Source organism: Melospiza georgiana, chromosome 8 (assembly GCF_028018845.1).
Source record: "Melospiza georgiana isolate bMelGeo1 chromosome 8, bMelGeo1.pri, whole genome shotgun sequence".
NCBI classification, from domain to species: domain Eukaryota; kingdom Metazoa; phylum Chordata; class Aves; order Passeriformes; family Passerellidae; genus Melospiza; species Melospiza georgiana.
This window is the reverse complement of record NC_080437.1, coordinates 35,194,573-35,209,690: the sequence shown is the minus strand read 5'-3', so window position 1 is coordinate 35,209,690 and position 15,118 is coordinate 35,194,573. Positions and strand designations below refer to the sequence as shown.

General features: G+C 44.9%; 1 protein-coding gene across 2 annotated transcripts in view; it reads right to left on the bottom strand.

The window, feature by feature from the left end:
* Positions 1-15,118, bottom strand: part of DOCK1 (dedicator of cytokinesis 1) — a 279,185-nt gene that overhangs the window by 71,711 nt on the left and 192,356 nt on the right. For both annotated transcript variants that reach the window (XM_058028591.1, XM_058028592.1), the window contains exons 31-33: positions 14,792-14,892; positions 11,934-11,992; positions 4,659-4,807 (exon numbers count right to left, since the gene is read on the bottom strand). In XM_058028591.1, coding sequence (XP_057884574.1) covers positions 4,659-4,807; positions 11,934-11,992; positions 14,792-14,892 — 309 coding nt within the window. The remainder of the gene's footprint in view (positions 1-4,658; positions 4,808-11,933; positions 11,993-14,791; positions 14,893-15,118) is intronic.

Sequence of the window (15,118 nt, the reverse complement as noted above, 5' to 3'; positions counted from 1 at the left end):
TAGCAACACCTGCTGAGGTTTATGGAGCTTTGGAGGTTTATCACTCCCCATGATGGGAGCAGGAATGTGACCCTGGAGCTGCACAAGCCAGTGGCTCTGGGACACTGCACCTGGCATCTGTTGATAAACTCCATTTTTCCTTTTCTCTCTCTTTTTTTTTTTTCCCTAATGCACTGAGTTTTTATAAATGCATTACATTTAATTTAATGCATAAATAAGCCTGCAATTATTGTGATGGGATTTAGCCTCAAATGAAGAATTGCCAAATCTCCAATGTTTCCATTAGAGCCAGTGCCACTTGCTGAGGCTCTTTCTGGAGCTCAGGGGGAATATCTGCACCACCAGTGAGCCACACTCACATCCTCCTGTTGACACTGAAAGCTTGAGGGGTGACACCAGGAAGATCACAGGACATTTTTATCCACTTTCCCTCACAGCTGATCAAGATCTCAGCCTCTCTTTGAACCTGAGCAAAGAGCACCTCCAGTGCTTCCTCTGCCTGTGCAATCTCCCACCTGGAGCAAATAAATCAGGGTGAGCCATCTCATGTCAACTCAACTGATCACTTCTGGGCTTGGGTTCACCTCAAGGAAGGCTGAATTTGTAGCACTGGCTGACAAGTTAATTTTGCTGTTGATGAGGAGGACTTCCAGCCCTCCAAGCTGCTATAAATTCATTTTGATGTGGGCTAATAATAATTTGCCATATAAAATTCAAGTGACAGATCACACCACCAGAAATTAGTCCTATCACAGAAATGACACCCAAGTACAGCAAAGATTTGCTCACAGGTTTCTATGGATGTTGGTGGCTATTCCCAAAGGTTTCATCTGTTCTCTTTCCTACTTTTCCACAGCATTCCAGCTGGGAAACAGATCTGGAGCCATTCAAAATGATGAGATCACTTTGGGGGCCACTGCATGATCAGGTGGAGTCAGAGAGGATTATTGATGTTTTCCAAAAGGCCAGAAACCAAGAAAACGTACACATTTACACTTCAACTGTAGGTAATTAAAAAATATTCCTTATTGAAACCAGTCTTTGTGAGGGATTAGTTATTTGGATTTGAATGTTCAGTGGCATCACAGGAGCTGGGAGAGTCATTTACTTGTGTCCTGCCTGCAAGTCCACAGCACAGGGAAAGAGAAATTAACCCAGGGCTCAGAAGTGGCAAAAAAACTTAATAAGGAATTACAGGTTCTGAAAGCCCAGAGAGATTCTGATGAGCTAGGGGTAACCTCTGACTAGGGGGAATGAAATCCATCTGAAATTCACCAATAATCAGCATGTGACAACCAAAATGCTGTTGTGACTGTTTGGTGGTACTGAGATTAATTGTTAAATGTAAGAAATGGGCCCAATTCCAAACAAGCAGAATGTGGTATCAGCAGTGACACAGGACCAGAAAAGGCAAGTTAAAATTCATGCCAAGAGTGCAGGTAGGAAATGAGGGATGAAGCCACAGCTGGGAGCACCAGGCACCAACACCAGGAGCTCTCCATGCTCCAAATTCCACATTCCAGCTGAGGAGCTGTTTCACCTGAAGCTTTCCCTGCTGTTGGCACCACAGGATCCATCCCACTCACCTGGGCAGGCCCTGAACAATCAAACCAATTCTCTTTCATCACTCATGTGGCTCTGACACATTCCCTTTGATCCAGAGGCTCTGCTCCTGAAATCAGCCCAGGGAGAAGCCAAGGGGAGGAGGAGGAGGTGTTCCTTCCACAGGGAAGCTTCAGTCCCACACTGTTTTTTAGGATGGGATTCCTGCTTTGAGGTACAGGCTACTTTGAAGTCTTATAAAAGGCTTCAAAACACCTTCAGAGGGAGAGGACAAAATGGGCAACTCCAGCTTTTAATTCAGTCAGCCTTAATAGATTTCTATAAAAACAAGGGGTATTTATCTTGTTCTGTCCCTAAATACACTGGGAGAAAAAAAAAAAACTCTTCTGTCTATTCCTGGTTTTACCAGGCAAACCCAAACCCTCCTGAAATGAAAACCACCACAGGGAAAGCTGCCTGTTTATCACACAAACCATCACAGCATCACGGGCCTGCAAAAAACTGCAGTTCCTCCCCCACAAATCATGAGGTTGATACATCTGCTGGAGAAGTGGAGCCAACCTAAACCCTTGTTGATGTGACTAATAAGGTTAGATAATTGGATTTCTGGCAGATCAGTTTAACAGCAGCCAACCATGCCATTTGGAAGTTCTCTCTGGAAGCAGTGCTGGACAAGGATAATTGGTACTTGCATATAAAGGATATAAAGCAGCACATTACATCGACCCATTAAGCATCAAAGCTTGCCTAGGTACTGGTGATATTTAAAAAAAAATAGATTTTATCTATTTCTATCACTTCAAAACAAAAGAGACAAAAAAATGAGTGAGGAATCGACAGACCAGGCATCCCCACTTCAGTTCTTGAGGAAATCACAGAGCAAGATCTCATGGAAGGCTTTTCCAGGTACACAAAGGGCAAGAAAGTGACTGGAAAAAACCAATTTACCAAGCTGAACAGGAAAAAAGTGTCGCCCTTCAATGGAGCCTAAATGTGTCCTGGATTGCAGCAGCAAGAGCATGGCCAGAGCAGCAACAGGACTGCTGCACTTGTGGGACCATGGCTGGAATTCCATGTCTGGCTCTGATCCATCAGCTCAGAGAGACCCTGGCAAGCTGGAGATGGTCTAAAGGAGGGCAGAGTGCTGCAGAACCCGCAATGGTTGAATTGGGTTTGCTCAGCCCAGAGAAAATTCAACTCAAACATTCCAACACCCAAAATGTGCTCAGAGAGGAGATGGAACAGAAACAGGCACAAGCTGACCCAAGGAAATTCCATTGGGAAATAAAAAGCAGAAAGTCTGAATCATAGAATCCTGGTTGGGGTTGGGAGGGACCTTGCATCATTCCAAACCCCCTGCCACAGGCAAGGACACCTTCCAAAGGCCAGGATTAAACACTGGATAGCTCACCCAGAGAAATGCTCAGGCAGCCCTCACTGGGAATACTCCAAACTGAGCTTCAGGTGGTCCCAGAAAACCCAGATTATGCCCAGACTAATTCCAGAGGTCCCATCCAGCCCAGACTTTCCTTCAACCCTCTGTTTTTCCCAAGCCTGTGGTTTTCATTCCCCAAAGGCCAACCTGAGATACTCAGCAAACTCAGAACTGAATGATCAATGGACAGATTGATTATTCCCTGCAGGATGTGTCTGGTTCCTCCAAACCCATGGAAAAGGGTTGTTTTTTTTTTTCCTCTGCACCTGTCCTGTCAATGCTACATCCATAAAGAAGCTCCACTGCCACAGAAAATATTATGTCAAGTACAACCCCAGACATCTCTGACTTAAGGATGAGGCATTTTTCTTAAAAGGCAAAAAAACCTCCCTAAGTGAAATATTTAAGACATTCATTTATTAAAATCAGCCAACTATTCCACACAAAGCTGGTTTCCTTCTGTCAGGAAAATTGAGGGCCATAAATTTAGCTATAAAGTCACCCTTGGATTTTTCATGATCTATATAATTGTACAAATAAAAAATGACAAGCAACAAAAGAGAGCATCTGACAGGAAACTGTTTAAATGGCATCCCAGTGAGCATTTCAATCTTTACAGTAGCACTGGAGTCAAACATGAGAAAAAATGATTATGCAGTAATTGGATGAAGCCAAAACACAGTTCACAACCTCTCCACACACCACCCAGCACAAAACAAATCAAAGCAATAAAGCTGATGCCATTTCCCTTGCTTAAGTCTCTCCACGCAGATTTTCATTTACTCTGCCTACAGATTTATTAAGAGCTGCTTCTCAATAGCAGTTCACAAGGAAACTATGGAAAAGGATAAGGGTTTTCATCCAGGAAAGAAAACTGCCAACAGAAAGGGGAAAAAGCAAACAACACGTGTCAAGCTTTATTGCAAAATTCACAAGGTCACATCCTGAACTGACAGCAATCTGACAGGGGGAAGGAGCTCCACTGGCTTAGTCCAAACCCTGCCTGGCCTAACTAGTCTTAAACTCAATCCATAAGCAAAGTTTCCAAGGAAGCAATGTCAGATGAATGATATCAGGAAACTTTCTCTCACTCCACTTGTCTTTCAAAAGTTGGAGCTATCAGGAAAAGATGGTGTGTGTATTCAAGGGCTCCCCTCAGCAGGTTCAAATCAAATAGAATAAAAATGCTCCATTACTATTTGAGATTTTGCAGTGCCTGTAGAGCAGGAAACAGCACTGACAGTGCTGGATTGCTTTTTTCCTCTTCAAAATCCATAAAATGGTAAGGAAAATCAGAATTATAAGAGAGAAGAGATGATAAATCCTTACAGGTTATACTTTTGCCACATTATCAGGCTTTCTTTATGTCCAATTTATCTCAGGAACAAATTCCTTGTGTGAGTCACAGTGACAATTTAAGACATCTGTCTTTGCTCCTGTGCCATAACCAAAGGTTTCATTTACTACATGCAAATTTCTCCTTCAATAACCACTTCAAACCAACAGATGAAAACTGCACAGCCCCCGAGGAGTTGTAGGAAATAAGCAAATCCGTAATTATATTATTCCTTAGAAAAATGAGAAATAACAAAACTCCTTATGTTTTGTCAAAGAACAGCCAAATCCTCCTCACTTTAAACGTCTGCAGCTCTGTGCTTACCCTCTGGAAGCTCCTGGTGGAGTGGAATTCACACTGCATCATGTCAAAGAAGATGGGGATGGTGGCTTTCCGCAGCTCTGTTTCCGGGATCAGGGTCATCTCCAGGATTGGCCCCACCATTTCTGGGATGAACTTGATTTTATGCTGACCTTTAGGAGAAAAGATGCATTTCAGAGTCAACAACCCCTGGCTTTGAAAAAGCTGTATTAATATACCTATGGAGCATAACAAACCATGTTTGAATACCTGGCTCTACTGAAACACTTTTTTATTATTCTTATTTATTTGATGATGATGATCACCACCAACACATCATCATCATTATTATTATTACTACTACTACTATTATTATTATTATTATTATTATTATTATTATTATTATTATTATTATTATTTATTACCACAGGAGGAGGTATTGTCTAACTCCAAATCAAGAGGAGCACTTGAATCAGTCGTCAAGCTGGGACTCGCCACATTTCCCACTACATATTTTCACACCCAAATTTCCAGGTTTTATTTTAAAGCACAATGTGTGGCTGGCAGGGAGGGAGGCTAAAAGGCACATCACTTGTATTAACTTATTTAGACTCCTGTGTGAACAAAATGTTCTCGGTGTCAGTCTATCAAAGTGTCACCACGAGTGCAGCCTAACAGAGCCTCGAGACATGAAAGCACAGCTCAGCCAGCCCACAATATGTCTCCTTTCCTCGGAGCTGAGCTGCCTGCAAAACCTGATTGCAGATTTAGCTTCCCAAGAGGAAGCTGCTCCTCCCCCCATCCCTGCTCTGCTCCACACAGGGAAGGGAAATTAAAGCCTGGCAGGAGCGTGGCACCTAATAAATAATGGATAAAAGAACAGGTTAATGTTGATATTATTGGCTAAATGGATGCAGAGTGTGTGTGCTGCAAATTATCTGGTGAATAAGTCCATGGAAAAATCATCAGGATGGCTGGAGTTGGGAATGACACTGAAGTTCATCCCATTCCACCCCTGCCATGCAAGGACACCTTCCACTATCCCAGCCTGGCCTTGGGCACTGCCAGGGACCCAGGGGCAGCCAGAGCTGCTCTGGGCACCCTGTGCTGGGGTGCCATCACCTCACTGTACCATGGTGCTGCAGCAGCACAGCCCTGAGAGCTCCAGGCAGAAGTTTAGGAAACACAAACACATTTCTCCATCAGCAACAGGCTGGGATGCACTGGGAGCTCAGGACACAACTGGAGATGTTCCTCACAAATTCCCCCTTAGGGATGTTTACAACAGGTTCAAACACTGTTTCTATACCCAGTATTGTGCTTCAGAGCAGGTTCTTTGGAGTCCAGTCCTCAGTTCCCTCCAGCTCTCAAACTTTTGCTTCCCACTGCAGTTACCAGTGGTACAGGACACAAACAGATTTCAACTCATTTTTATTCCACTGCACTACACCACTGTGACAGTAACCAGTGAAGTCTTTACACGCTAGTTTCACTTTGACCAGAACTAACATAAATCTCAAAAATGTCATCAAGAGAAATCCTTCACCACCAAAACACGCTCCTTTTTTTAGCAGATATAATTGAAGTCCCCAGATTTGGCAAACTCCTGAATCCTATTAGCATTAGCAATCGGAGCAGGGCAAATTAATACTCAAGGAAAATGGTGACTTTGGGTGTGCTGCAGTGCTGGGGCTGCTCAGGAATATCAAGTGAGAGGCCTAAAGCTTCCCTCAGTCTCCTACAAGGATGATTACATTGGATCTCTCAGGTGACAGATCTCTTGTGCTATGTCTGTGCAGCGTCAGAGTCAAGACTGCAGAAAACAAATAACGGTGACAAAAGTTGTTCATCACTGCGAGTTCTCCCTGTGCCACAGAGGGCTTTTCCATTGCCTCAAGCACAGGAATTCCCTTTGAACCTGAGATGTGAAACAATCCACACAAGATTAGAGTCTTTGATGAGATGATGATGGGTTTGCAGCTCTGGGGGAAGCCTCTGGAGCGGGATGTCCGCCCCAGGTGCTTCAGTGGGGACACACATGGGTTTGCTGTGACAGAGTGATCTGGGAGATGTTGGACCACTAAAGGAGCAAAGCAGGAAGGGAAACAATCCTCCCCTGGCCCCCCAGGGCATCCATGCCCCTGTCTGGTAAACAACCCAGCAAGGAATTCACCTTTTTCCTCCCTGAGGGAATGTGGGAACTCCCACACAGAGACTCCAAATGTGACAAGTCTGGGAGAAAATTGAGGAGTCTGTTCTGAAAACCAACTTCTGCAGCTGCTTTAGGAACCACATGCAAAAAAAGCCCCCTTTGAACATGCAAAACCTTCTCCTTGCAGCACCTTGTGCCTGGCCACGGGATGTGCTCACACAGCAGGAAGGGTCCTCACCACAAACCAAACCCAGGGTGCTTGTCAGGACCCAGCACATCCCTCTGGCTGTCCAGGATGGCCAAGACCCCTGCCAGGGGGCTCAGAGACCCTGGCACAGAGCCCAAGACACCTGTGACATTGATTATGACCCATGGAGCAAGTTACCAACCTTAGATGAAGATCTGCAAGCCATGACAAATTAAGTAGAATGATAGTGAATTTATTACTCAGTGGAAAAGTAGATTTCGGAGTTTTTAGAATGGGGATTCAGGGTGCAAAATGGAGGAATCTGGGTGTGTCCAGCCTTTCTTCTTCTTCTTGGCCTCCATCTTCTGCTGTGTTGTTGGCACTTTGGGATTGGTTCAGAGTAGAAGCTCACTGTCTAACACAGGTGATAGGTATTGGGAAGTTATGGTAAATATTGTACACGTGGTTTTTAGTACAAAAAGATAACACTGTCCCAGGGCACGCAGAGTGCCTCTGACTGTCCTGCTGAATGGACCTCTGTCCATTGATCATTCAGGAGAAAGAATTTTATAGATAAGGAACAATAAACAACTTTGAGACTGAGAACTGGAGAGCTCTGACTCCTCCTTCGAGCGCCAGGCTGGGAAAAGAGACTTCCTAACCCATCTCAGGGTCACTGTGAGCAGCAAGAGATCCTGACAGGTGCTCTCCTTGCTGGACAAAGTGTGATTCTCATTTCCCAGATTCTTCCCCACTCAGTCTGGGCCACAAAAGCCTGTGAGTAATTTGCCAGCAGCCTCCCCTGTGCCCTGGGCAGGCTGGGAACACGCCTGACTAATCCAGAGAGGGTTATGTGCAATGACTTCTATTTATGTAACACCCAAAGTTCAGGGCTATTTTTAACCCTGGCCTTCCCTCCAACGACAGCCAGGGCCCTGTCAAGACACCTTTGGTGACGTCAAGCACTGGCAGGGAGGGTGGCACTCACAGGAGGACACCAGCAGCCATACCCCTCCACCTTGAGGAGCTCCTCTCCTCCATCTGCCCCCAGCTGGCTCAGACGTCACCAACACCTCCGAGCTGCCTCTCCCGGGCCACCTTTCCCACCAGGATGTCACCTGAAATGTCACTGCAATTGCTCTGCCACGCAGCTGCGGGTGCCACCAACCACTGCACCCTGTGCACAGGTTCTGTTTGCTATATTGCACCATAAAACCCTTCCAGTGTGTGGTTTCTGAGTTCCTGCATCTCCAAGAAAGGCCATGGCCTGTCTGATGCTTTTTTGATGCTTTAATGTCTCAGCAAGGTTTAAGAAGCCCCAGTTTCAACAAAACACTGACTCAAAGTAACACATTTTAAAGTTCAGGTTGTGGTATGGAAGGAAAAAAGCCTCTAAAGTGCTGTTCTGCACTGTAAATGTTCTTTTATTTTTTTTCCTGCTCATAAAAATAGGAAGGTGTGATTATTGAGGCCTCCCCTGCATCAGAAACAGGCAGCCAAGTGAAAACTTTAAGAATTCTTATTTTACTATTGAATTTCAGAAAAAAAATTATACTTTTAAATGTGCATTATAGCTGGAGGACTGCCTTGCTCCCAGCTGGGGAATTTTAACTCAGCAGGCATCGTGTGTTAATCATGGTATTTAGAAACAAAACCTGATGAGACAAAACATTCATTTTTGAGGCTTTTCTATACCCTTTAATCCATAAATCAAAAGTCAGGGAGTGGTTTGGTTTCATCACATTTCATGCACAATGGCACAGGCATAAAAAAACCTGTGCTCAAGAATTCCAGAACTCCAGCCCTTCACTCCTGATTTGGTTTCTGAACATACACATGAATAATTTGATTAATGCTGTGCAGCTTCCAAGATAAAAGTGTCAGGCACCCCCCAATCAATTCCAATGCAGTGAGAAGTTGGAATTCCTTCTTAATTGATGCTGTGACACAGATGAGATTGGTGAGGGGCCAGAACTGAAACATAATCCATGAGTTTAACATGGACTCTCTGTGTGACAAAGAAGATGAGGAAAATCAAGGTGCTGCTCAGGAGAAGCACAAAGGCTGCCTTAGACTGAGGTCCTGCCTCACATTTACCTTTCTCTCACAGCTTTTTTTGGGAAGAGCAGCAATTTCCTGACTCCCTCCACATGTGGGATTTTGGCATTAATGATCCCACTAATGGATCTTGGAGAATCACAAATATTAGAGCTTGAGGAGGTCACAGAGGGATCTTACCTGGATAATCTCCATTTATAAAAAAATCCATTAAAAATAAAAGGCTTTCATGACAGCACAGAAAGAAATATTGAAGAAAACACTACCCCTTGAGCCAATCGATTCCCAAAACTGCAGGGGAAATTATTATCCTTGTTAATGGGGAGAAACTGAACCCTGGAGCAACTAAATAACCTGTAAAGAGCAGCCAGTGACAGCAGCAGGAGTGAAAGGCACAAGGCACTCCAGAAAAACCAGCCTGGATAAAACAACCTCAGCTAACACCAGCTGGATGGAAAAGTCTGCATCAAACTTTCTACTTTGAGTCCAGTAAATTCTGGGAAAAGTTTAAGAATCCATAAGAATCCAATGAGACCAGAAATATTAGTGAGGAGAAATGGTGGCTGAGAGAGCTGGGAAGGGGCTGCAGAATCCCTGAGGGAGCTGGGAAGGGGCTGCAGAATCCCTGAGGAGCTGGGCAGGGGCTGCAGAATCCCTGAGGAGCTGGGAAGGGGCTGCAGAATCCCTGAGGAGCTGGGAAGGGAATGGAGAATCCCTGAGGAGCTGGGCAGGGGCTGCAGAATCCCTGAGGAGCTGGGAAGGGGCTGCAGAATCCCTGAGGAGCTGGGCAGGGAATGCAGAATCCCTGAGGGAGCTGGGCAGGGGCTGCAGAATCCCTGAGGAGCTGGGCAGGGAATGCAGAATCCCTGAGGGAGCTGGGCAGGAGCTGCAGAATCCCTGAGGAGCTGGGCAGGGCTCACCTGGAGCAAAGGAGGCTCAGGGGCCCTCGTGGCTCTGCACAGCTCCTGCCAGGAGGGCGCAGCCGGGGGGAACAGGGACAGGAGCAGAGGGAACGGCCTCAGGCTGGGCCAGGGCAGCTCAGGGTGGATTTTGGGGACAATTTCCTCATGGAAAGGTTTGTCCAGGCCTGGCACAGCTGCCCAGGGCAGTTTGGAGTCCCCATCCCTGGAGGGATTTAAAATCCATGTGGATGTGGCACTTGGGGACACGGGACAGTGGTGGCCTTGGCAGTTCTGGGCTGGACTCGACCTTTTCACAGAATCTCTGGGTTGGAAGAGACCTTCAAGATCATTGAGTCCAACCCAGCCCCAACCCCTCAACCGAACCCTGGCATCCAGTGCCACATCCAGGCCTTGTTAAACACACCCAGGGATGGGGACTGCACCACCTCCCTGGGCAGCCATTCCAGAACTTTATCACTCTATTTTTCCTGCTATCCAACCTGTATTTCCCTTGAGGCTGTGTGCTCTGGCTGTGTCAGTGCTGCTGCAGACAGAGCCCAGCCCCAGCTGAGCACAGGCACCTTTCAGGAGCTGTGAGAGTGATGGGGGCAGCCCTGACTCTCCTTTTCTCCAGGCTGAGCACCCCCAGCTCCCTCAGGGGTTCCTCACAGGGTTTGTGTTCCCAGCCCCTCTGGATGTGCTCAGTGTCCCAGGATCCCTCTCAAACTGAGGGGCCAGAGCTGGGCACAGCACTCCAGGTGTGCCCTCAGACCTCACCAATTCCCAACCTTTCCAACCTCACCAATTCCATGGCTCCAGGACTGTGGGGCTGGAGGAGGGATGGGTTTGGCTAATTGCTCAGCAGAGGCTGCCAGCAGCCCACGCTGGCTGATGCAGCAGCAGGCACGACACTGATTTTATTACCTGCCTGTCAAGTCACATCTCAGCCGTGCACTAAGCTCTAATCTGTTCTCCAGACACTTAATTCACCGAAGATGCTTCTAATAAAAGTGAACTCAGCTGCTCTCTGAAGCCTTTTCTCATCATTCCAGCAGATAGGATGCAAATTCTGCGATATCAAATACTTATGAACCCTTGGCACTCTCTTCTCTTAGAAATGCTGGGGTTTTTCAACTCCCAGCAACAACAGCTCAGCCAGAGATAGAAGTGAAGTGGCAAACGCTTTATTTCTGATCATTTAAGGAAGTTTTGATAAAACTCAGAAGAGCTGAAGTGTCTGTGCTGTTAAGCTCAGGAAAATGAAATCTGGCAGACGAGCACACTCAGGTCACAGTAAATACTGACTTTCTCATGAAATTCAATCCCTGTACAGGCAAATTATAGCCAGGGAGCAGCCCAGGCTGGAGAGAGGCAGAGCTGCCTCTCTCACCCACGAGCTCCAAGGAGCTCCAACTTTTCAGGCTTTCCTGAGTCACTGAGGCTGCCAAGCAAGGCTGAAAAGCAGAGTTTATGCAGAATTCCAGGCTGAGGTACTGAGAAGCCTTGGACACATCCATTGTGCTACAGTTCCAGGTACTGCATCTTCAAGTGAGTAAATATAAATATGTGTGTATATAGATATTTTTAAGGGGGAAAAAGCCCCATTGAATAGGTATCACCATAACAATGGCTTTGTGTTCAGCAAGAGGCTGAAACCCACAAAAACACAGGCAAATAAATATTAACAAGAGTATTAATGATGTGCCTACCCAGATGGTGAATTAAATGTGCAGAGGTGGCTTGATTTCTTAAATCACCTGATTTCTAAAAGCTTTCTGCAGGCATTCTTTTGTTTCAAGAGAAAGAAAATTCATTTTAGAGAGTCATGGGATGGTGTGGGTTGGAAGGGACACCAAAGACATTTCATTCCTTGGACAGGGACACCTTCCATAGAGCAGGTTGCTCAAGTCCCATCCAACCTGGCACTGAATTTTTCCAGGAATATCCCTCTAAATGGTTTTTTGGGAACACTGAGGGGAACACGTGCTTAAAGTACTTACCCAGGTTGTACCACATGTCCCTGATCTCAAACCCAATCTGCCTCCTCATGTCCCCGTACCTTGAAAAGGAAAACAAAACCAGCATTAAAACAAAAGAAATCTAAGACCTACAAGCAGATAAATCTCATTTCTAAATCAGATCCACAGCCTTCAAAAGGGGAAGAAACTCCAGAACAGGTTCTCAAATGGGACCCACACTACTGAGATTACCTGGCTACCCCCACCAGGTCAGCAATGCTTCTGCCAACATCAAAATTTGGGGAAAAAAGGTTTCCAGCCTCAACAATGCCAACATTCCACGGTCCCAGGCAGGGGTGGGAGCCCACCCACCCCAAAGCTGTGCACCAACACCTCCCGTGTCCCACCAGGGTCATTGTCCTCCCCTCCCACTCCCCAGAAAAGCTTTAATGAGTGCAAATCATCCCAAAACCTTCATTAATGATGGGATCAGAACCCTAACGAGCTCCAAGGATGCATTTGCTACATGGAATATTTGCAAGTTAAAGATCATTACTTAAATAAGATGAGCCAAACTGTAATAGCTGGCAACTTGTAGGATTTCTGGGGGATAACAGTGAGACACCCAGTCATTAATATGGATTAAAGGGAATCTTCTGCATCATTAAGAATCTGCTATTATCTAATGCTTAAATGCAATGTTTAGCAAAACCTACAAATTACAATAATTAAATTTTAATTATTAAATATTTGATGTTTTAATTGAAATATGTACTTAAAAAGATGGGTGAGTGTGATATTGAATTAACTGATTAATTACATCCCTTTTGACACAGAAGTGCCTTCACACAGCAATGAAAGTGCCTCCAGACCATGCATTTATTCAATCTCAAATTTATTGTCTTGATTCCTGTCTCCAAAACCTGATTAAACTGAAAATAACAATTTGCAAATTCATTATAAACAAAGATTTATAATTTTGTAAACTTTATTAAGCAACCACTTCAGATTACCTAATTTATTTACTTATATTAGCAGTGAGAAATGCCTGTTGTTTCCTTGAATTCCTTCAGTGAGATAAACTGCTCTGTTTATTATAGAAATCACTCCAAGAAAATTTGTGCCTGTGGTTCTCATCCTGATAAAGAGGAATTATCAGCCCACAAATGTATTTGACAGCAATTTCCCGCCCAATTCCAGCTCAGCTTTTGGCTCTTTGTTCAGGTCAGGAGTCTGAGCTGGACTAAAATGCTCTTGTATGTGCTGGGCAGAGAGAGCAAAGGGATTCTAAATTTAATTAAATAAAATTTACCTGCAAAACCATCTCAATTTCCTAAATAAAATATACCTGCCTTTACAATACCAGCTCAATTTCCTTAAATAAAATACACCTGGCCCTGCAACATCAGCTCAATTTCTGTAAAAAACCCTTTATCTATAATGTTATTTATGGCACTTATAGCACAAGCCCTAAACCTTGAGCTCTGCTTGACACCACTTTTCCACTGAACTTGTAAATATTCCTGTTTCATCAAGGAAGCCCCACGAGTCCCAGGCAGAGCAGATCCTAAAGTGCTTTAATATTCTCTTTCAAGGCTCAGGTAGAGCAGAGCTTCCAAAGGAAACACCTCAAAACTCAGCAGGGAGTGGTGGAGTTTGCAGGGCAAAACTTGGCTCCCATAAAAAGGGATGGGATGTGGAGCCCTTCCTGAATTTTCTGGTCAAAACCCAGAAGCCACACGAGCAAAAACCCTTTAAAACCAAATCACTGCAGTAGTGATGAACTCTGGGAGTTCTCTTGTAATAAAGGCCTGGATTGGGAAGGTGAAGGGATACAAGGTGCATTTTCTTTCTCTATATAGACACATTTTATTCAATGTACACAGCAGAAGCCTGAGCTGTGCTTGCTCAGGGAATCACAGCTTGGAAATTCCCCATTTTTGTGACCTCACGGGCTGTGGGAACACCTGGCTTTTCCAGCTGCTCTTCCCAAAGAGAAAAAGAATCCACACACTCTGTCTGAAATCACCACACTGGCTCTTTTCAGAGCTTGGTGTTTAGTTCAGTAATAATAAGGTCACTACTGTGGAACACCAATAAAAGGCAGGAGAAATATCAACAGGACAAGGGGAAAACGGCCTCAAGCTGTGCCAGGGGAGGTTAAATGGAGAATTGAAAAAATTCCTCACTCAGAGGGTGGTCAGGCATTGGAACTGGTTCTTCAGGTGGAGTTTTCCTCCCTGGAGGGATTTAAAAGCTGCAAGGATGTGGCACTGGGGGACTTGGGGCAGTGGTGGCCTTGCACTCCATAATCTTAGAGGCTTTTTCACCATTAATCCCTCTGTTTAAACAGAATCTTCATGTTCCACTCCCATTTCCAGGCTGTTTTCTCCTTTTGGCAGCTTTCCTGTGCTGTGGGACCTGACTGGCTGTGGGGTGGTTGGGGACAGGGAATGATCCCCCAGAAGGAGGAATGGCTGCACCCAGCCCAACCCATCGCTCAGGGACAGCCCAGTGGAACAGGCTGGAGCACCAAAACTCCCTCAGCAAAGTCAGGGGTGACAAGAAAGAGCAGAAAATGCTCTTAAAATGAGATCAGAAGAAGCACAAAGCTGAAGTGCTTTCAAAATGCAGTTTTATAACATGTGGACATGAGAATCTTGACTTTCTGAGCATCCTGCAGCAGCAAACACTGAATTCATCCCTAATGAATGGTGAAACTCAGATCTCCATGCCAGGGCAGAAACACACACAACACTTGATTCATGTTTTTCAGCCCAACCTTTCATTATCCCCTGATTGCATCTCAATTTGAATAGATTTAGCAAAGAAATTAAAGTGAAATTATGGCAATAGACCTCGAGTTCTTGGCCATGATTTAGATGATGAGCAGGACTTACTTGTTAAGGATTTTTGCTCTTTTAGCACTTGAAAAATTCTCCAGTTGTAAAGATTCTTGTGTGAGAAAAGCAACAGCCAGGTGGAAATAGTTGTTCCAGAGCTGAAAGCCCCCAAAATGACAAGAAGAAATTCCATTAATTCTTTGAAATGTTTCTCTACACACCTACAAAACAACTTAAAGTCTCTAAATTATGCACATAAATATTTAAAGGAGAAAAGAACAGACACCACGGAGTTATGGTGTTTCTTGATAAATTCTTAATACAGCTCCTAGTTGCCTTTATGTTTCCAACAAATATTTCCCAGCTACAAATCCCAATTCTTTG